The 21,587-nt window shown below is 38.2% G+C and overlaps 1 protein-coding gene across 3 annotated transcripts in view; it reads right to left on the bottom strand.

The window, feature by feature from the left end:
• Positions 1 to 21,587, bottom strand: part of LOC123866828 (MAP kinase-interacting serine/threonine-protein kinase 1-like) — a 29,865-nt gene that overhangs the window by 3,567 nt on the left and 4,711 nt on the right. For 2 of the 3 annotated variants that reach the window (XM_045908533.1, XM_045908534.1), the window contains exons 2-5: positions 4,403 to 4,591; positions 2,529 to 2,770; positions 757 to 1,026; positions 108 to 329 (exon numbers count right to left, since the gene is read on the bottom strand). In XM_045908533.1, the coding sequence (XP_045764489.1) occupies positions 108 to 329; positions 757 to 1,026; positions 2,529 to 2,770; positions 4,403 to 4,591 (923 nt within the window). Of the gene's footprint in view, positions 1 to 107; positions 330 to 756; positions 1,027 to 2,528; positions 2,792 to 4,402; positions 4,592 to 6,436; positions 6,445 to 8,620; positions 8,629 to 21,587 lie in introns of all 3 variants that reach the window. The other variant, XM_045908535.1, reaches the window with a different exon arrangement.

Raw genomic sequence — 21,587 nt, 5'->3', positions numbered from 1 at the left:
ACCGTTTTGTCAAAAGCGAAACGACTGAGTAGAAGATGATCTGGAAGTCAGCCGTCGAGGCACCGCGGGCGTTGAGGTGGGTGGAACTGCTGGAAGCGCACTCTCACCTGGATGGAAGTGAAGAGCAGGTCCTGGCAGGCGCGGCAGTTGTCGCCGCGCTCCCAGCCGCAGTCGGCGCCACAGTCGGCGCGGAAGGGCGGGTAGCCGCACAGCAGGATGTAGGCGATGACGCCCAGCGACCACAGGTCGCAGCGCTTATCGTAGTGCGTGGCCGCCGAGCCCGCGAACAGCGACACCACTTCGGGCGCCATGAACTCCGCGCTGCCCACCTGCACCACAAAACACATAGCTTTAAGAAAGAACCTCAAACTCCCAGCTGCTTCTTTCCAACATTTTAGCTTTTTTGCAAGTTCTGCGCTCACTTTCAAGAACTCATCTTTGTGATGCCGGGAAAAATGACGCAACATAGTGGTGGATAGAAAAATCTGGTCTTGAGGATACCCAATATCACATAAGGCAATGAGTCAGTAAAATGGAGACGAGTAACGACGCAAAAACTGGTGCAGTATTGTCTACTGATTGTCTGAAGCTTACATCTCTGAAAAAATCTGAAAGATATCTATCCTCAAAATTTTTAGGCTTTGAGACGAATACCAAAATAGATTTTGCTAATCAACTGCGAACAAGATGATGGGGTACACGTTTTTACAGGAAGTTCTTAGTTACAGTTAGCTAGGAGTATGATTGTCAAGTTACCGGCGTCATGAGTTGCGGGGTCGCCAGTGGGCTCGCGAGGCTCGAAGTGAAGCTGATCCCGCTCCCCAGATCGAAGTCACAAATCTTGACTGGGCAGAGACTGTCGCGGTTGACGCACAGGATGTTCTCCGGCTTCAGGTCGCGGTGGGCCACGCCCTTGCCGTGCAGGAAGTGCAGAGCGTTGGCTATCTCGCGAACTATCTCCGCCGCTTGCGGCTCTGAGAAGTAGTGATGCTCCTGTATCCGCGACAGGAGCTGACCGCCGTTGATCTACGACAAACGGAAACGGGCTGTTAGTGTTATGCTCTATACAGATTATATTGACCAATCTTGAATCCAGAGACAGGCGTTCATTAAAGTATCATCATCATTAACATGATCGACCGATCACCGGCCCACCACTGATCAAAGGTCTCCTATTAGAATGACAAGGGTTTTAGCCATCTACCTCGCTGACATGGATTGGTATACACTTCACACACCTTAAGAACACTAACCATTCAAGTTTACTCGCGGTTTCCTTCTTAAAGTAAATGATATTTATTTCTCAAAACGCGCATAGCTCCGAAAAGTTCCTCTAGCATCGAATCCCCGACTTTTTGAATGGACGCCTGAACCACTAAACTACCACGGCTTTTCATTTGTCAATTTATTATATTTATTGAATCCTAATCCTAATAATATTATATATTATAAATATAAATATGAAAGTGTGTATGTTTGGTTGTTTGTTACTCAATCACGCAAAAACGGCTGAACGGATTTGGATGAAAGGAATAGTGATAGATTATATCCTGGATTAACACATAGGCTACTTTTTATCCCGGAAAATCAAGAGTTTTTGCGGGATTTTGAAAAACGTTTATCCAAGCGGACGAAGTCGCGGGCATCAGCTAGTAGGTAAGGAATCTGTAGGCATACCTATACCTATTAAATAAACATAATTCATTCAAGCACATCAGGCAATAGTTAAGACCTAGTCAATTCCACTTAGTGCCTATTGCGTTAGCATACGTGGCAACTAACTTCGACCTTGTGCAAGGCTTAACAGAATGCTACAGTTACTCGTGCCGGTATCAACCGGCTTCCCTCGCCTGCCTTAACCTGATTGAATTGCTTTATTTGCTTTATTAGTTTATAAAACCCGTAGGGGGTTGCTGACTAGCGTTTATAAATTACTAGCTAACCCCGGTAGGTTAGTATCTAAAACCCAATCGCATGACAAAATATTACTCATTTCATAATTTTATTACAAAAACAAAGGCAAAAATCTTAGCAATAAAAAATATTAATTATTGAGTAAAGAATCACAAGGTTGTTATCTATGAAGGAATGGCTCCTTCTTTAAACTTTTGATTAAACAATGGGCTAACCTTTCTGTCTCATGTAACGTGATTGTATTCTAAGCCCGTGAACCCAAACAAATTCTGATAAACCTACACATTTGTGTTGCTATTCACGTTGTTGCTAATGTGGATATGTGGGATTTCAGGTGATCAAATGATTGTTTTATATTTGCTAACTTAATTGAGAATTTGCTCAGAAAATAGGAGCTAAAAGATGCAAATAGAATAAGAAACTAAGTGCTGAGAGTGTATCTACAAGGCTAGCTAACAAAAAATGAACACCTTCTCCAAAACAACATTAAAGAGGAAGCTTGCGTCCCAGAAATAGAGGTAGGCAACTTTTTATCCCGGAACAGCAAAGTTCCGACAAGTTTTACAAAAAACGACTGAGTCGCGGTCATCATCATAGTACTTGTAGGTGCTCACCTTCTCGAAGACAAGATAAAACTTGTCGGTATCCTCAAAAAATTCAATGAGCTGGATGATGTTCGGGTGATCCTGGCAATAGTGGAAGGTCTCCACCTCGCGGAACACCCGGGCGCGGGCGTGCCCCGGCACCTTGTCGATGATCTTCACTGCAAACTCCTGCCCGGTGTAGATGTTGACGCAGGTCTGCACCGAGGCATACGCGCCCTCGCCCAATACTTCGCCCGTGAGCTTGTATAGGTCTGTAACAAATTTCAACATTACTTCCTAAGAAAGATTGACACAACGGCGTGGCGTTTAACCATAGATATGCACGTTTAACACATTTTGTCATGACAAAGAAAGAATCGTACGACTTTAGTTTCATATTCTTGCAACGATAAATATTGGGTTGTAATTTTTGAATGTAATAAAATGGCACCATACCTACTCAGATAGTTTGACCATTACCTAAGTGTAGTTGCATAAAGAAGCAGGTTTCCGATACCGACAGGTCGGTGTGGGTCGCGTTACCGATCGGTTGCGGGAAATAACCCCATAGTATGAGCTCTCACTTGAATAGACATTTAATAGGTACTGATGGTGCCCGCGACTCCGTCCGATTTAGGTTTTTTTAAATCCCGTGGGAACTGTTTGCTTTTCCGGGAAATAAAGTTGCCGAAGTTAATTTCCGGCGCGTAAGCTACCTCTTTACTTTTCATATACATTTAAGAAAACCCTTAAGAATCCCGTAGGAACTTTCTTTCCGGGATGTAAAGTAGCCTACGTCCGTCCCCCTGTACCAAATTTCATTAAAATCGGTTCAGCGGCTGAGCCGTGAAAACGTAGCAGACAGACAGACACACTGGAAATAATATTAGTATGGATAAGATAACTATAATTCTACCCACACCGGCATACCGACCCATACCTGTCGGTACTGGAAACCTGCTTCTTTATGCAATTTCAATCTCCCTATCATCTCATTGATGTTTCCCTAATATTTTTGTAGACATTTGTGTTTAGGAAATATACTGAGGAAAACGTTGCAAGAATTGGTCTAATTTTAGATTACCTACCTACTTAAACTTAGCATTGTATGAGCACCGACAGTGCCAGGCGAAAATTAAACGTGACCATGAGATATTTTAAGACAACCTTTACAGGATATTTAAAGGTTTTCACTCAATTTGGTTTATAAATCTTCAAGAAACTTTGCATCTATCGCTGTTTCATTAATATTCTAAACGGTTTTCTCATTACGCTCGTACGTAAGAGGTTTCTATTTATAGGTACTAAGTACCCACTTAATTCGTTCATGACGCCGAAGTCTCGTAAGTGCATGCAGTGTGCTTATGATACAATTATCGTATTACACATATTGTCCACTAGCTTTGTGGTGCTAGTCTAAGCGGTGGTAGTTGTGTTTGTCTTCGGCTTACTCAAGGGGATCCGCGGTTCGATCCCGGGCACGTACCTACCTACCTTCAACTTTTCGGGCTATGTACAATTTATAATTAAAACTTGCTTTAACGGTGAAAGAAAACATAGGAAACCTACATGTCTGAGTCACACTTACTAAGATAATGTTCTCAATGTTTGTCAATCCTCACTTGTTGATCTTGTAGCGTGATGGACTAAGCCCTAAACCAGTCTCAGTCTGAGAGGAAACTCTTGCTCAGCTCAGTTTATGCATTAGAATAGGCATCTGAGTCTCGACAGAGTCCTGGCATAGTCTGACATTTAAAGAGCTAAAAGTATCTTCTAAACAAGACACGACCACCGAGTTACCTGAGCTCTCTTCCTTCCATGCTGTGCTGCAGTTCGTTGAATCGGGGAGTTATTCATTTTGCCAGCTGTGATCTATGTGTTTCATCTCAAGCAGCGGTAGTTACCTTGGAAACATGACGTGACCACCGAGCTGCCGGAGCGCTTCTTCCTGCGGCGCTTCCTGCGCGCCTCTTCCTTGCGGCGCTGCAGCTCCTCGCTGTCGGGGATGGGCACCGGCGCGGACGACTCGGGCCCACGCGTTATCTCTTCTGTTTCGCGCTCACTCCCCGACAGACTACTGCCACGGCCGACGCCTGAGGACAAGCAATTAACATTCATTAGGATACAGATTATATTAAGAAAACGCATCGTCCGGAGACCCTCGGATGGACGAACATCTCAAGCGAGTCGCTGGGAGACGTTGGACAAAAGCGTCATGTTTTGTAGAGATCCCTACTAAAGACCTGAGGACATCTTGGTTAAGAAAACGATTTAACGAAGATACAAGTTAAAAAATGCTATTTATTCTAATCTGCAATTATGCTTGGTGGAAAGTTGAAAGCATTGAGCCTTACATTGAGTAAATTAGAAGAATACCCATTCAACCTTGCTTCGAAATTCAATGGAATGGATAGTACATTTATTTGGTTTTGTAGCTTAAGCTGGCTTGTTTTATAAGCACGTTTTTGTGTTATATACCCATTTAAACTTTTAATTATCATGCAAGAGTAGGTATTTATAGGACCTTGCATGGGAGATTAAAATTAGGGACATTATTAGGGCAATAACCTATACCTACGCAGCCAAAGTCTCGGAAACATAATAGGTAGGTATGTAACAATAAATCTTTATGCTTGACCACTTATTGAAATCTGAGAAACATTTTGACCATGATAATGTACTTATAAGTTATAATGTACCCCACAAATTCAACACCACAAATTCACATTATTTATTGATCAATACAAATATCAGCTGATCATCAGATGATATTTGACAATCAATTGACGTCATATAGCGTATATAGTAACGACCTCTAGAAGTACCTATTTGTCTGTGGTCTGTGATGTCATATAGCCACAGATACAAAATTTATCAGCACTTGATTATTAATCCCTGATTTGAGGCCGAAACAGTAAAGTCGAAATGTTACGAGGTCATAATATTAAAGCTGAGGATAACAACGGTAGATCTTACGTCCTTTATTGATCCAACTTGAGCCCCTAAAGCCATTTACAAAATATATGTTAACAAGTCAGCTGCCGACTCCAATGTGCTAGGTAGGTACTTATAGTTCTACCATGGTTCCACTTTCAAATAGAGGAACATTTTTAATTATGAGTGCTTTCCACCATAACTGATTTGCAAGGAAGGTGAGCGATGAGCTAGGAAATCAACTAACTAGGTACCTACTAAAAGTATTGATTCTTGAGCATGAGTAGTGAGGAATATGTGTACAGCACCCTATATATTCCATGGTGTGCACTGTGCAGACCACCAGTATGGCCACAACTAAAAACTCATTGTCAGAGTCAGAGCTAAACTTTGAAGAAGCTATTTTTTTAAGTGGGTTTGACACCCATCCCTCTTTTCGCATCATCGCCGATTCCTAGTAGTGTCTTATATAATAATTAGTCAAAATATTATCCCAACTAATATCATAAAGGCGAAAGTTTGTGTGTATGTTTGTTAATCTTTTGATTTGGCTGAAATTTAGAACGAAGATAGATTATACCCTGGATTAACACATTTTACTACTACTATACAGGCTATTTTTAATCGCTTAAAATTAAAGAGTTCCTACGAGATTTTAAAAAACCTATCCACGTGAACGAAGTCGCGGGCTGAGCTAGTCCCAACTCCCAACTATGCTTCACCTAGATGTGCAAAAAAATCGTCTGCAGGCTGCTAAGTTAGCAGTTGGCAAGTCTATAGACGCTAAAAGATTATGTTGCTTAATACCTAACTATTCTGTGAGAGGTTATCAAACGAAATTATCTATGCGGTGCGTGACCCGGTCTTATCTTATCTTTAGCTAGTGAGTGGCTCCTTCGTCAGCCTTCCGACTAATAGCTTAGCTAATACAGCTTTCACTTCCTTACACAAGATTCTTAGTTTATTCCAACGGCTTGAACATACACATCGAATTTGGGCATGACGATACGTTTATTTTCTCCTTCCAAATTCGGATTTTCTTATCGTGGTTCGGGGCCTGCTTATTATTTTAAAAAAATGTAAGCTAAAAAAATTATACTTAAGAGGGCTCTCTCCGTCACTCGTTTCATACAAACGTAGTTCCAATTTCATTTGAATATTAAACAACCAAAGTCCATGAAATTTTGCAGACATATTCTAGAAACTAATATCTATGTCTGTGGTTTTCCAGATTTATGTTAAAATATTCGGTTTCAAAGTTACGCGGTCTTAAAAATTTACATACAAATCTTTGAGCCCCTGTAATTTTAAAACTACATATTTTTAAAAAATCTAAAACACCACAGACACAGATATTAGTTTCTAGAATATGTCTGCAAAATTTCATGGACTTTAGTTGCTTAATATTCAAATGAAATTGGAACTACGATTGTATGAAACGAGTGACGGAGAGAGCCCTGTTAAGCTTGAAATTATATTTCAACTCTAACTTGAAGCAGCAGTTTTAACTTGTCATGAAACAAAAATCTACTCGGATCTAGCATCTACCTACAGAAAAGAATTTTTTAAGAAACCACAACAAAAAAATCGTTTGAAGCAATCTTTTGGAAGTATTCAGCGACCAACAATCTTTTGCTTCGCTTAAAAAATATTTTAGTATGTTTTTAGTATTCTACACCAATGGATTTTGATGTAATTTTGAGATTGATATAAGATTTCAGTAGGCAGGTACCTATTGGATAAAGAACTTTCTGGAAAATTCATTTCCAGCGTTCAATGATCTTCGTTTGTTTTGCTTGCAGACTTTTGCAATTTTTCATGGACATTAATTAGCTATTGTACGTACCTGAATTCTATAAGTGTTTCAATTGGAACAAAACTCGCATGTTTATCGCTTGAATTACAATAGGCATATTTTAATAAGCGATAAACATGTGTTTATAGTTTCTCTTTTTCAAAATATAATAATGACACGACATAATATTGAAAACAGTAACTGATTCGGGCTGATAGCTCTCACTAGGTAGGTACTACCTACCTACGCTTTCTGCTACGCCATTGTAACGTTTTCACTTTGTTCGTAATTCGAATTTGAATACGTACAAAAATGACCGTTGACAATCCATGCTAATGACTGGTAATCACAGTGAGATTTATGTTGATAATCGTATAACGAGTAACGACCCTTTTTTAACCCCCGACCCAAAAAGAGGGGTATTATAATTTTGACGTGTGTATCTGTGTATCTGTCTGTGGCATCCTAGCGCCTAAACGAATGAACCGATTTTAATTTAGATTTTTTTGTTGAAAGGTGGCTTGATCGAGAGTGTTCTTAGCTATAATCCAAGAAAATCGGTTCAGCCGTTTGAAAGTTATCAGCTATTTTCTAGTTACTGAAACCTTCACTTGTCGGGGGTGTTATAAATTTTTAATCTAGACTTGTATACCGTAACCAGCCGTAGTTGATCTAGATGCGATCAAAATAATTTATACTTCAATGATCTGTACTTACTAATAAAATATTTGATTGAAGAAAAGTGACGATAAATAGCTAAAGATGAAAGGGAACTGCTTATTTGATCTTCTATAATGTATCTTGAAATATTTATCTGACCATGATCTGGTCCCACAAATTAAAGTTCAAACTTATAAACACACAGCAATAGCCCTCGGTCTTTATAAATGATTAACAGTCTTACAATTCTGCAAATTAAAACTGCGCTTTTAGTAAAAGCACCATGAATTTGGCGACATTGAAATAAAAATACCTAGGTACACAAAACGTACTCAGCTACTACTTACTAAGCAAACATGGAAACAAAATGCCCATAAAACATAGACAATTAAGTAACCAACTAATCATTAACGTAACCAATAATAAAGATGCAATAATAACGATGCAATATTAACCAGTCAATAGCACCGTCCTAATAGAACAAAAGTTTTGAAACAGTCACTGGCGCGCTAAATCGGCCCTTTGAAAAGCAAACAGCTTGTGTAAGTAGATCTATTGGGAACGCTATGTCATCGACAGTATTATTCTGTATTCAGCTGGGATACGTGAGCCGCGAGTGCAGCTGAGTTGGCAAACAAAGCCGGGTCAACGACCCGCGCGGCCGCACCCAGAGTGCGTATGCGCACTCCCACTGCCACATTACGCGAACGTTTCAACTCTAGTCACTCGAGGTCTATGAAACTATCGTACGATGTAGTAAACAGTGTTTTGGCTGATATGAAGGAATTTTTCTACCATAACAAATATTATAAAATGTAGTTACTACCACAGATAACTCCGTTACTACCAAAATAACTTAGTACGCGTTCGTTTAAACTCTCTTTGAAGTCTATGAAAGTGGGTACTTAACTACTTAGTGAAACCATAGATAAAGTATTATTTAGTGTATCTCTATAATAATTATTTTCTAACTCAGTCTGTCCATTTTTATTGGTTTTATTACTGTTAGAGTCAACATTATGAGAGAGAGATCACTTACTTTACCAATAATAGCTGTGGCCTATGACTGATTACTAGATAACACCAGTTGATTTAATTCAAGGTAGATAGGTAGGTATTTATTTACGTATCTACCTTTATTTATTACGTGGTCAAGGTAAATAAATACAAGGGGAAATCTATTTTTATTCAATTATTGTTTTTCAAACCCACATTGGTAGGTACTGTTCTTTAGAATTTTTAAAATTGTTTCTTCGTTTGCCATTATAAGCAACAATTTAAGTAGAAGACTTATCAAGGCTCACATTGTCTTTATGCCTGCATGGAGTGAACACGACTATCCAATTTGTGTACGTATCAAAGACAAACAACCTATGATAATAATATTTATAACACGTTTTAACGTTCACATTCTATAGAAGGTGCCACGACTGAGCTCGTATGTGTTGTTCCGTAAAACAATTTATTCAGATCTGCTTCCGTGTCACAACAAACAGTATTCGTGTGATAAGGTTCGTTATGTAGCTATATCGTTCGCATAATGATCACTGATCATGATCAAGGAACAAGATGACTGTTGCATTTAAATAAGGGGTTTTTAAAGTTCTTTAAATGGAAGAGGAACAGACTCACGGTTGGTTATTAAAAAAACTTAACGCGCTACTACTTTTATCAAGAATTTTATTTTTAACAGCAAAAAAAAAACAAGAAATATTTTTTAACAATCAAAGTATTAGGTAGAAAAGTGTCAATATTCCTAAATTTCATAGTAAGCCGAAAAAGAAAAGGATTTTAGAAAATATTAGACGTATAGTTAGAACTCGAGAGGACCTCGAATTGCGAGTCGAGAGATGAACAAAACACACACGATCACCACACGATGAATGAAATAAACAATTTGCTCAACGATGGCAACTACCATAAAATTGTTAAGGCACAATTTAGCCTGTACTTGAAATAATTAATTACACCCGATAACCTTGGATTACACCACTACAAATGCCAATCGGAAATGCTGACTTTTAAAGCGAGGCAATAAGACGCAATACTGTCTAGCTACCAATAAAGCATTAGAGACCACAAAACACAGGATATAAACCAAATGCGCAATAAAATGGCGATTGTAACAATCAGGAGGCACGGCACACCCACTCGTACAATCGCCTGCTACCATGCTGGTTTCCTGTTTACAAAATTATATCAGTAAGAGTCGGTTAAGAATAGGGCTGTCATCTGAACAAATCCCATACACAGCTGTACAGCAATGTGACCGCTACAATATGTGATGATCACAATCAGCTCAGAAGGGTTGTCTATTAGATAAAAGTATAGCTGCAGCAAGAACTAGCTACAGCAATTACGCCAGCCACTAAAATCCTATGCAAAATTTTCTAAGCCATGGATGTTTGGATAACTCAAGAATAAAATCCGAATGTCCCATACTTCGCCTATTGGACTATTGTATACGAATCAAAGTAATATACAGCAACTCAATTCGAATAAGGAAGAAATACGGACCACCTTAAAATATTCACAGAAACATGAGAGAATTTTAAAGTTTTGGATGTTTTCGCCAAAGACAGTATAGGTAATTCTAAATTAACAATTATTTACCTAAGAAATATTTCACCCCCCCAAAACTTTAATTAGAAAAAAAACCTAAACGTTCTGTGAAGATTGTGTTTAAATTTTTAAATAATTGGAAAATGACATAGTTAATGAAGCAATCCTGACTTCCCGAGTCATCGAACGTGCGATACAGAAACCTAAATTCGTAAAAGCGCCACCTACGCCTTAGCGTGGACAAACAGACAAGCTAATTCTAAAACCGTGTTTTACGAGGAACCCAAAATACGTGAGGAAGCGACGTGAATAATAAATAATTATAATATCCGTTCGGGTTTGTCTACGTGGAACGAATTTTGATAAGTACCTACATAAAAGTCATTAAAGCTCACAACATAATATTATGGATTTAAGTTTAAGAAATTCAAATTTTAGAAAACCTTCGGATGACTCACTAACCTAACCAAAAAAAACTGATTCCAATTAGGTATCAGTACTGGTAAAAGACTTAAAAAGCATAATGCTTTGAAGGAGGATGCTACAAATCACGAGGAAATGCTATAGTTACCTACCTATCCAACCAGTTATTACCAAATATTCCTGAAATGACAAACTTTTAATGATTTTATGATTGTCTTTTCAATAAACATATTATCAAAGACAAATAATATATCGTTGTCTCTAACACACATTCAAGAAAGGGACCGGGAGACGGGTAAACACACAGCGGCCATTTTAGGGAACCGATGAAATTTCTAATCGCTATAATGGGTAGCTCGACCATAAAGACACCTAAGGCGAGAATATTGGTCTCAAATGACAGCTTTGATCACTGATCTCGGTCAGTGAATTCGTTTTTACTATCACAGAATTGGGAATCAGCTTACTTTGTACTATGGATTATTACATCGTATAGGGGGCAAATCAAGTCAGATTTATTTCAACAAATTGTGATGTTAGATGGAGTGTAGCAGCACAGTTAAATTTTTAATGAAATCTTGTGCCACTGCGCAAGATTTCATTAAAAATTTACCCAGAACGAGTTTGTGGACTAGAAACAAAAAAATACTACATAAAATTAATGAATTTTCAGAACGGCTTAAAGTATTTGAACAGCTATTCGTGTAGACATTCGTTACATGACGATTGACGACTTTAGAAGTGGTCTGTCGCGTTTAAGTTTGGTACGGAGGAGAGTACGAGAGTGATAATTACGTAAAAGTTAAAACATTTCAGGTGTAACGTAACGTGTTTATTTTATTTGGCAAGTCAACATTTAAGTAATGTTAAAAATATTAGACTAATTAACAACTCAGTTCGTTCACGTGGAACTTACATTAGGGTTCTAAAAAATTCCTTGATTAAAAATCGGATTTTGGGAATCAAGATTAAAAAACAAAAGCTCGGAAAAGGAAGAAAACAAATTAATAGGAAATAGCGAGTTATTCGACAAAACGTTAAACAAGCAATTAAAATAATTTAAGCATACCGACCTACCAATTATATTAAGAAACAATTTACTTGTCGAAACTTGTATTACAGAATTGACTCGTTGTTAAACCTCTGATATTTCCGGTATTGACATTGTGCCCTTAGGTACTTGGTTAGAGTCCTTTCAGACGTGTCACAACCACAGCAACAACAATTAGGTATAACACAGTGCAGTGGCGAGAAATGTCACTGGGAGCATTTTATGAAAAGGCAGTTCCATTCAGTTTGAATGCGCGTTTAATGGCTCTTTCGAATGTGTAGTCAAAATGACATCGTGGCCACAAAGGCAAGTTTTCTGTAGGTAGTTTGAGGCTGCGACAAACACAACTTCTGACAGTTGTAGCTGCTATAATGTGTTTGTGGTGTGGTCCGTTTGTATAGACACTAAATTGTCTACTTTCTAATTTGTTTGTTGATTTAACGTTGAGCCATAATCAATCGACTGCATAAAGAGCTCAATACTTTTATATACCCTCAAGCTGTTAACAAACGAGCAATAGAGCGACTTTCTAATTGCATATCTACTGCCCTTTGGTAGGTAAATTTTTTAGAGATAAGCATTTCCTTTGTACATAGCTTAATTTATCATAACTTTGTAACTACAATTTTGGTACAAGAAAAATAAATAAATAAAATTTAATATGGTTTCATTTACTATCACCATCTTATTAAATCAAGACGCGACTGTTTCCGAGTTAGATCTTAGAGAAGCATATCCGAACCTGAAACCCCTTATCATGCGCTAAAAAGAGTTACCGTAAGTAAAGTTCAATAATAATTATAACGACGTAAGAAGCTTACAAGTTTAATCAAATAAACCACAAGTATAATTTTATCTAAGTATCTCTGTTTACTCTTGTTTCATAACCGTTTGAGTCACAAAGATAGCAATATTATTGACAGAGAAAGAAAAAGCAAGTCCAGTGCCAATTTTACTGAATGTCAGAAATCATGACTGGTAATATAAGGGAGACATTACTGTTCTTGCTATACTTCAGTGATCGTAAAACAAGTAGTCCAATCTAAAGTTGCAACGTGGCGGTTTGTGCAGGGCTGAAGTTAAATTACAAGCCCAGCTGAAATCTATTTTATACAATGCGCAGTAATTCGCCTCATGTTCAGGTCGGATTACTATTCTGTGTACTCCATGCAAGTCTATACCTACAGAGTTATGATAATTTCTTTATTATTGGTTCTAAATGAAACCCGCTGTAATAACTATTCTCTAAGATCAAAGTCTAGTAGTAACACTAAATACAGAGCAATGTTAAATAAATTGCCAACTCGGTCTGGCACTGTCACTGAACTAAACCAGATGGTTATCTCAGTGAAATCACGGCAAGGGAGAACTATTTTTGTTGCTAACGAACAGCTTTCACTAGTTACCTAGTCCATGGCTCATTTGTCATTTTACATAATTGTTTTCACCAATAACTCTTCAGCGTATCTCTCTCTCTTTAGCATTTTTGTGATTGGAAATGTTTGACAATTTGGTACTTTGTGCTCACACTATGCATAAACGAATAATTATGCATATATGATTGGACCGAAGTATAATTAGCCGGTTTTCGTTCCCTGCTGGACACAACCCTACCCAAAAGTGTGCCACCACAGAGTCCGTCTTACTCTCCCTCCAAACCTGTGAAGATGACACTGCCATTGTCGCAATTAAAATACCATAAGCCTACGTTGACGTATTAGTTTACAAATTGCGAAAAACCAAATTAAATTTGAATTTCGCGGGCAGGCCCGTCGCTTCCACCTTAACCAATGATTGGTCCAGCTTTTCCGGTAACAACTGTTGGTACAGTTGCATGTTAGACATAATTTTGTGTTTAGTTTAGTAGTTTCAGTGTAATTTTCAGTTACACATTTGCTTATTTCAAGAGTTCATATCTACCTAATAACTATCTACTTGTGATTCATTAATCATTACGCATTGTTTACTCTAGGTAAAGTAACTCTGGGTGATATTGAATTAGTATTGAATGCATTTCTTATGAATGAGCAGTGAACGGCAGGCGGTGGGGATTGGCTACCCCATGCAACCATGTATGAGAGAAATCGATTCGGAAATTGCTCGCGTAGAGGGAGAGGTGAAGGGGCGAGTAATTCGATATTAAATGCCTGGAAATACAAAGCGCGGTAGAAACAGCAACGCAAAGCTATCATTGACCGCAACTGGGATGATTTGTTAAAAGGAACTGGTGTCTTAAGACTATATTATAGTGTTTCGGTAAGAAGGTACGGTACAGTGACGACAATTGCAATCAGTTCTGATACTCTATAGTATAAAGAACGTAACATTGGCATCGAGTAGGTACAATTTATACAAGAAATATAGTGTGGAGTTGAATTGTTGCTTGAATTAAAGCTTTCGAGTTGGACAAGAAGTTCATTGGATACTTTGTCGTTACGCGTCGCGTTTGTCCAAGCCTTGAAATTGGAATTGCCATAAAGCCCGTCACGGTCAAGGCTACGCAGATTTGCTTTGATAGACACGAGTGACCGAATTCAATCAACGCGTAGTTGTAAAATTCAACATCGAGGTCGAAGAAAGATTAATTGAAATTGAAAAACCAAGATGTCTACATATTACACAAGGATAAATGCAATCAATCCAAAAAAAATCGAGAAAGAGGTTGGCCACTGAATCCAATTCGGATGTGCAGCGTACGATAAACTTCAAGGTGTCTTCTGCCAACAGTGCCTGTTGTCAATGATTACAAGATTCCGAAACATGGGCGGTATAGGCCTCTTATGAAAGCTTACGAGTGACTTAACGGGCGTGGCGGTAGAAAGAGATCGGAGTGATCCAATCAGAAATGAAGTGAAACATAAAATTAGAGTAACTGACACTGCCCAACCAAACGCAATTAGGTAAAGCCAGTTTGATCTTTGAGAAAATCTTGAATCTAGAATACTTAAAAGAAGAGATAGATTACAGTTACCAATTACCTTAACCTTATTCCATTCATCAATTCAAAGTAAGGTAGGAAGGTACCTAACTACTGTATCAATCTACAGTCACGGTGTTCTAAAAATAGTGTCACAAGTACATTTTTTCCTTGTTTTTGTCCATAAAGCTACATCTAGATAGATACTATGGCTTTATATTGTCTGTTTACATGGTGCTGTATAGTTACATAGTTACTGTATACCCAAGCTGCGCAGTTTGATGTTAGGTGACCTTGGCAATGAACGCTCCGGGGCGACGCGCTCCAGCGGCCATGTTGAAATCCAAGCGTGTATAATAATGGAATTGCATTAAATTATAAACGCATTCTTAAAAAACAAAACCTTACATGTGATGTGAAGCTAGAATCGTGGGAATTCTATACAGACCACGAAACAAACAGAATCAAATTGCTTTCTTTTTAACAGAATTCATAACAAAGTATCAGGTTCTCGATTCGGTATTTTAATAAACAGTTTTGTTTAGCTACACTTTCGTATTTCTTTTTACTGTATCAAATGCATCAATTGTTATAAAGCATTGTGAATACAAATTTTGTTCCAATGACATTTCAACATTATGAACTCCAGGTTCATAATCCTCCAGTGTAATGCCCACCTAAAATCTAAATATTTTATTTGGTCAACTGAAAGAAATGGGCACAAAGCTGCCGATTGAGTATAATATTCTTGATACCCAGTCTTTTATAACTTATCCAGATGCTCCCATAGAATGTAACTCTAAATTCCATACATCGATGGTTCTAGACCTTTAATCCAGATGTTGCAAGGATAATGCTAAAATAAACCATAGCCGGGCATCCACTGATTATGCATAATATAGCTAGTCATTCTGTGGATAAATAAAAACCGTTTAAGTTAAAAGGTTTTCCATGTTAATTTACTTGTTTTTCATTCCTGTCCAATAATATTTGCTTCCTATAACAACAGTTATGTTTGACTAGATTACAGATAAATAGGTCTGTAGTCAATTATTACGAAATTCAAGTTTTCTTTAATTGCATATAGTAAATCCTAAAAAATCCTTTTAGATTACTCGGATGTTATCAGCACGTTTTCTAATTAAATTGCTTTTCTGTCAATTATCACTTAGATTTCTAAATTAGTAATTGATTGTTGCTAGACAGATTGTTATGAAATCGAGTTCTCATAAGTCACAGTAAATCGTATGAAATTGTACACTTTCCAGGTATAAATTACAGGTTTGAAATCTACATTTTCTGATCAAGTCTAATGTAACGCCACGCCGCCTCAGCCAATCGCAACGCGCCAACGCCAACCAGACTATCCGAGTCAAGCCGAGCTGGCCAATCACCGCCTGTTACAGCCGATAACCGCCAAGACGGCCAATCATAGCCTACTGCCGCCGTGACAGCCAATCAACGCCAGCGCCATTGACAGCCGAACGCAACTCCGCCACCACTGCCGAATCCCTTCGGTGGGGATAACGCCATATAAAGCTATGCGAGCTCATTATTATGGATTATTGTTCTATCGTACGCATTGTAAGCTGAAACTATGTCCATTTGTGTAAACAAGTGTAAATTATATAAATAGTAACAAAGTAACAATAGTAATAAAGCAATGAGTGATTTGTATTAGTGTGTTTAGTGAAGTGATATAATAAATTTGGGCGATTATACTGATTTGCTCTTTTTATTTAAACCCACTGTTTCATCTCAGAAGTGGGATTAATAAAGAAAGTTATGATGCATAATCGCGCCAATTAACGAGTCGGCAAAGACATGCCATCTACTTTGTTCATCCGCAAGGATGAAACGAATCATCGTGTAAAAATCAAGCGACAATGAAGATCGTCCACTTCTGGGGCCCGGAAGGTCCTTAGAAGAGTTTTGAACCGGAGGTACATTCATCTGCAGCGTGCATGGTTTCTACGCCCGATGGCAACCTACCCTCAACTTCTACGCGTAATAACTGAGGTATGATCCATCCATTATTCCATTTCAAATAATCCCGTTTTTAATGATATTGATGCATAGTGTAATGAGGTTGATCGTGTTTGTAACCTCTACTGACCCCCACCACCCTGTTGTAACACCCTGTTTGAGGTTATGAAATTAGTATTAGAGCACGCGGGTTATGATAGGTGGTCATTATACGCTCGCGGATAGTGAATGGTTTGAGTGATAGCTGAAGATAAATATAACTGTAATTTGTGGCATATCTGACCGTCAAATAAAGGTTTAGGTTTAAAGATGTTTAATTCTCATAAAAACAAAAAAAGTCATTTACATAAGAACTTAATTCTAAGAAAATAAAGTTTACAATATTCGCCATTTAATTAAGTACTCATTCAGCGCATTTGTTGAAGTAATTCGCATTACTCATAGTGTGAGCAGCTAATTCAGTTTTAAATGGATTGAATGAGTGTACATTTTTTATGTGTGCAGGTATTTTGATGTACAGTTTAGCTCCTTCATAGATAAGGGTTTTTCTGCCATAAATTGTTCTAGTTTTGGGTAAGGCAAGGTAACTAGCTCGACGAGTTTTAGTTTTAATTTTTGTAAATGTGATATTTGTGTGTATTGTTTTATTTATAGTTTTCCTAACAAAAATACACGTATTGTATATATATAACTGATAAAATAATGGCGGTGAATACTAATGCTAAAATTGCAACCGATTGATTTAGTCAACTTTTTATCGAATCAGGTAAAAACCCGCTCAACCATCCACTTTTCACGTTGCATCTCGCCGAGATACCCGCAATTTGAATTCGCAGTTTAATTCTAGAAAACGTACTTAGTGGGTTAGTAGTAGTGCTTTCCAGTATGTGGAAATTATGACCAAGTGCTACCGGTACGAAAAAGTTAACAAGTAATTCAATAAGTTAAATAATAAAAAATAAAAACTCCCGACTGCAGTTTGCGCTGCATATTTTTCGGCTCTTACATTAAATCGTATAAAATCCACCACATTGATTGTTTAAAGAATTTTATATACCCATTGACACACACGCCATCAAGACGAATGACGTATCATTTATCAAAATCGGTTAAAATTGTTGAGTGGTTATGAACTGACACAAATACATACTGATCAGGAATTAATTAAAAAAAAAAGATCTAGTATATCGGATGGTAACAATAGTTCTCAGACTACCCGCAAATTTCAACCAGAAGTTTTCCAGAAACAAGCTTTGACGCTATTAGTGTTTTTATTTGCACAAGGCTCAGTTATAGTATAAGGTTCTATAAACCTTTAAGGTTATTTTTTTCGCGTCGTCGGTGATATTCCCGCTGCAGTCATACAGACAACACGGGGTACGTGTGGGGTACCTGTAAATTATTTTTAAGGGTACAATAATATCATTTACGTCAGAATCGGTTGATGAACACTTTCAGTGTGCTCAAACCCAGTTTTGCATATAGCATGGCGATCGCAATTTGAATGTAAAATCGAATTGTTTTATGATGTTCACTTTTGAGTTTCTTGTGAAATTGATTTTCATGTGGTTATATGATTGTTATGTAATATGAATATAGATCTTCATAATTGGGGCAGACGTACTTTATAAATCGACTGGGAGCTACTTGTAGTCAAACAATAATATTGTGTTTATCTTTCTTTTCTCGGAATTTTTGGTGAGTTCGTGAAGTGCAAACGTCATCGCCTACGATGGTCACCACTGATGCTTTGCTGTGTGCTGTGTGCCTGATGCCGAGCGCGTCACTGCGAGGCACCACATCGTGGCGCGCTAACAATGCAGGGTTGCAGCCAATGGGTATCTATAAGCCGCCGCATTGTTGCCTATTTGGGGTGACATAAGCGCTGTTAAGCGTTTATGCTGTATGGTATGACTGTTCTTTTATTTTTACTAAAAGTTAGTGTTTATGAAGTCTGTACGTGTTGTAACTTGTAGTTTAAATCACATTCTTTGAATGATTGAGAGCATAGTAAGTAGATCTTACTCACGGCTTTGGAACTGTCTCGTATAATATACAAGCCAGTGGCACAGCGTATGAGTAAATACAAATAGGTAGTGTAATGTAGGCAGAATTGGGCACTTGGAGGAAACGTAATAATAACTATTACCAGTTAGATATCCTTATGATTTTGATAATGCTTTTGTCATTTTAGAAAAAAAGTAGTGCTTGTAGGCAGCATGTATGTTACGTACTTTTGCCAACAAGCTTTCAATCGAGTCAATTTCATCATTCTACCTTAAGATTGTCGGTCCAATCATAATGTAAGTAGAAAGTTCAAGTGGCACTTTTAATTATAACCATGATATAGCTTTGTGCCGTTCATTGTTAGTCAGGTGGACCGGACGTACCGTAAGAATTTTCACTAAGCCGACTAGACTGACGTTTTACATAATATCTTGAGTTCAGTTGGTGTTAGTATGCCTGCCTGGTTATGTAGCTTACATAGTAGGGAATAGGAATGGAATAGAAAACTGTTATTTGACTGATGATCCTGTATTACCTAAATTCAATCGTGAACTGTTTTCGGAATTACATAGATGCCGAAGTGAAGACAGTAGCCAAGTCTTACGTTCTGCAGCCAAGTCTTACTTTCTGCAGCCAAGTCTTACTTTCTGCAGCCAAGTCTTACTTTCTGCAGCCAAGTCTTACTTTCTGCAGCCAAGTCTTACTTTCTGCAGCCAAGTCTTACTTTCTGCAGCCAAGTCTTACTTTCTGCAGCCAAGTCTTACTTTCTGCAGCCAAGTCTTACTTTCTGCAGCCAAGTCTTACTTTCTGCAGCCAAGTCTTACTTTCTGCAGCCAAGTCTTACTTTCTGCAGCCAAGTCTTACTTTCTGCAGCCAAGTCTTACTTTCTGCAGCCAAGTCTTACTTTCTGCAGCCAAGTCTTACTTTCTGCTGCCAGGTCTTACTTTCTGCTGCCAGGTCTTACTTTCTGCTGCCAGGTCTTACTTTCTGCAGCCAGGTCTTACTTTCTGCAGCCAGGTCTTACTTTCTGCAGCCAGGTCTTACTTTCTGCAGCCAGGTCTTACTTTCTGCAGCCAGGTCTTACTTTCTGCAGCCAGGTCTTACTTTCTGCAGCCAGGTCTTACTTTCTGCAGCCAGGTCTTACTTTCGGCAGCCAGGTCTTACTTTCGGCAGCCAAGTCTTACTTTCGGTAGCCAAGTCTTACTTTCGGTAGCCAAATTTTACTTTCGGTAGCCAAGTTTTACTTTCGGTAGCCAAGTTTTACTTTCGGTAGCCAAGTTTTACTTTCGGTAGCCAAGTTTTACTTTCGGTAGCCAAGTTTTACTTTCGGTAGCCAAGTTTTACTTTCGGTAGCCAAGTTTTACTTTCGGTAGCCAAGTTTTACTTTCGGTAGCCAAGTTTTAATTTCAATAGCCAAGTTTTACTTTCGATAGGAGTACTTTCATCTCGTTGCTCGTTGAGAGATCTCCCTGCAAGGATTTAAGTGAGATTCCTTTTCAAGTCAGAGTAATAGCATTCACAGCTTCACGAGAAGCTATTTACAAGCTATTTTCCTTTCTACAAGCCAGTCTGTTGACGGTTTTTCTTTCAAAAATGTCTCTAAAGTAAAACGTGGAAAAACAGTACAACTGAAAACGATAATAATTTATAAATTAAATAATGTTCTTTTGTTTCGTCTTGGTTTTAAAGTAGATAAGATTGCAGTTTAGATCACAGACCAATGGCATTGGATTAAAATTTTGTAGAGTTCATACTGACCACATTTTGTAAAACCATTTTGTAAGACAGCGAAAGGATATCGCTCATCAGTAGTGTAGGTACAATTTGATTATTACAGATGCTTTTGCAAAATTTGTTATTAGCCGAAAACGATCAGTTTCGTAGAATATCATACATAATTTGCCTTATTTGGACATCCTAGTAAACTTATAAAGTGAGCATAAGAATGCTTTTACTAGTAGACATTTTAGAGTTTCCGAGTGTCGACTGATTAATAGTTAGGTATGTTTTGACCTCCATGATACTACCACGAGTCAAGTGCCTAGTCAAGCCAATCCAAGCACTAACCAGACCATGTTAAACGCGTTGTGCCACAGGTCCTAGCGAAACTGCGAATAAAATGATTGGACAAACTGTTAACTGATATTATTTGGACTACTGACAATACTCTCAATGAATGTGATATCCATAATTTGGTATTTACCTAGGTCACGATGCCATGTTACTATTAATGTAAAATTAGCGAACTCGGGATGGTTATGCGTAACAAGGCAAATGCTCGGTAAAGGATAGCAAGCGATAGGATAAAGCTAACTAATGTAACTGACAAAATTAATATTTCATTTAATTATAACAAAGGAATTTAGTTATTTAGTGGCAAGTTCCCACAAGCATTGCGATAGAAGTAAACACTGATAGCATTTACTCAGGTTCATTTTCGTAACCAAGCTGGTAGGCATTAAGAGAACTCGAAGTGTTAAGGGGTTTCGAGGCTACGAAGCTTGTACATGCCTGAGCAGACTCTTTAAAGCCATATCACAGCGCCTACGGCTCTTATATCCAACAGTGCTAACTGTTCCGATAAATAACTTGAAACCGAAGACCTTGTTGAGCTATTGTCTACCAGAAAGCTAACCAAGCATTTTCCCATTGCGGGAGCAATTCATTGTTTCAGGACGGCCGAATGTAACGCCACGCCGCCTCAGCCAATCGCAACGCGCCAACGCCAACCAGACTATCCGAGTCAAGCCGAGC

This window comes from Maniola jurtina, chromosome 7 (genome assembly GCF_905333055.1).
Source record: "Maniola jurtina chromosome 7, ilManJurt1.1, whole genome shotgun sequence".
Classification (NCBI taxonomy): Eukaryota; Metazoa; Arthropoda; class Insecta; order Lepidoptera; family Nymphalidae; genus Maniola; species Maniola jurtina.
Note: the sequence above shows the minus strand (reverse complement) of the source record. Positions and strands in the feature narration are given on the sequence as shown.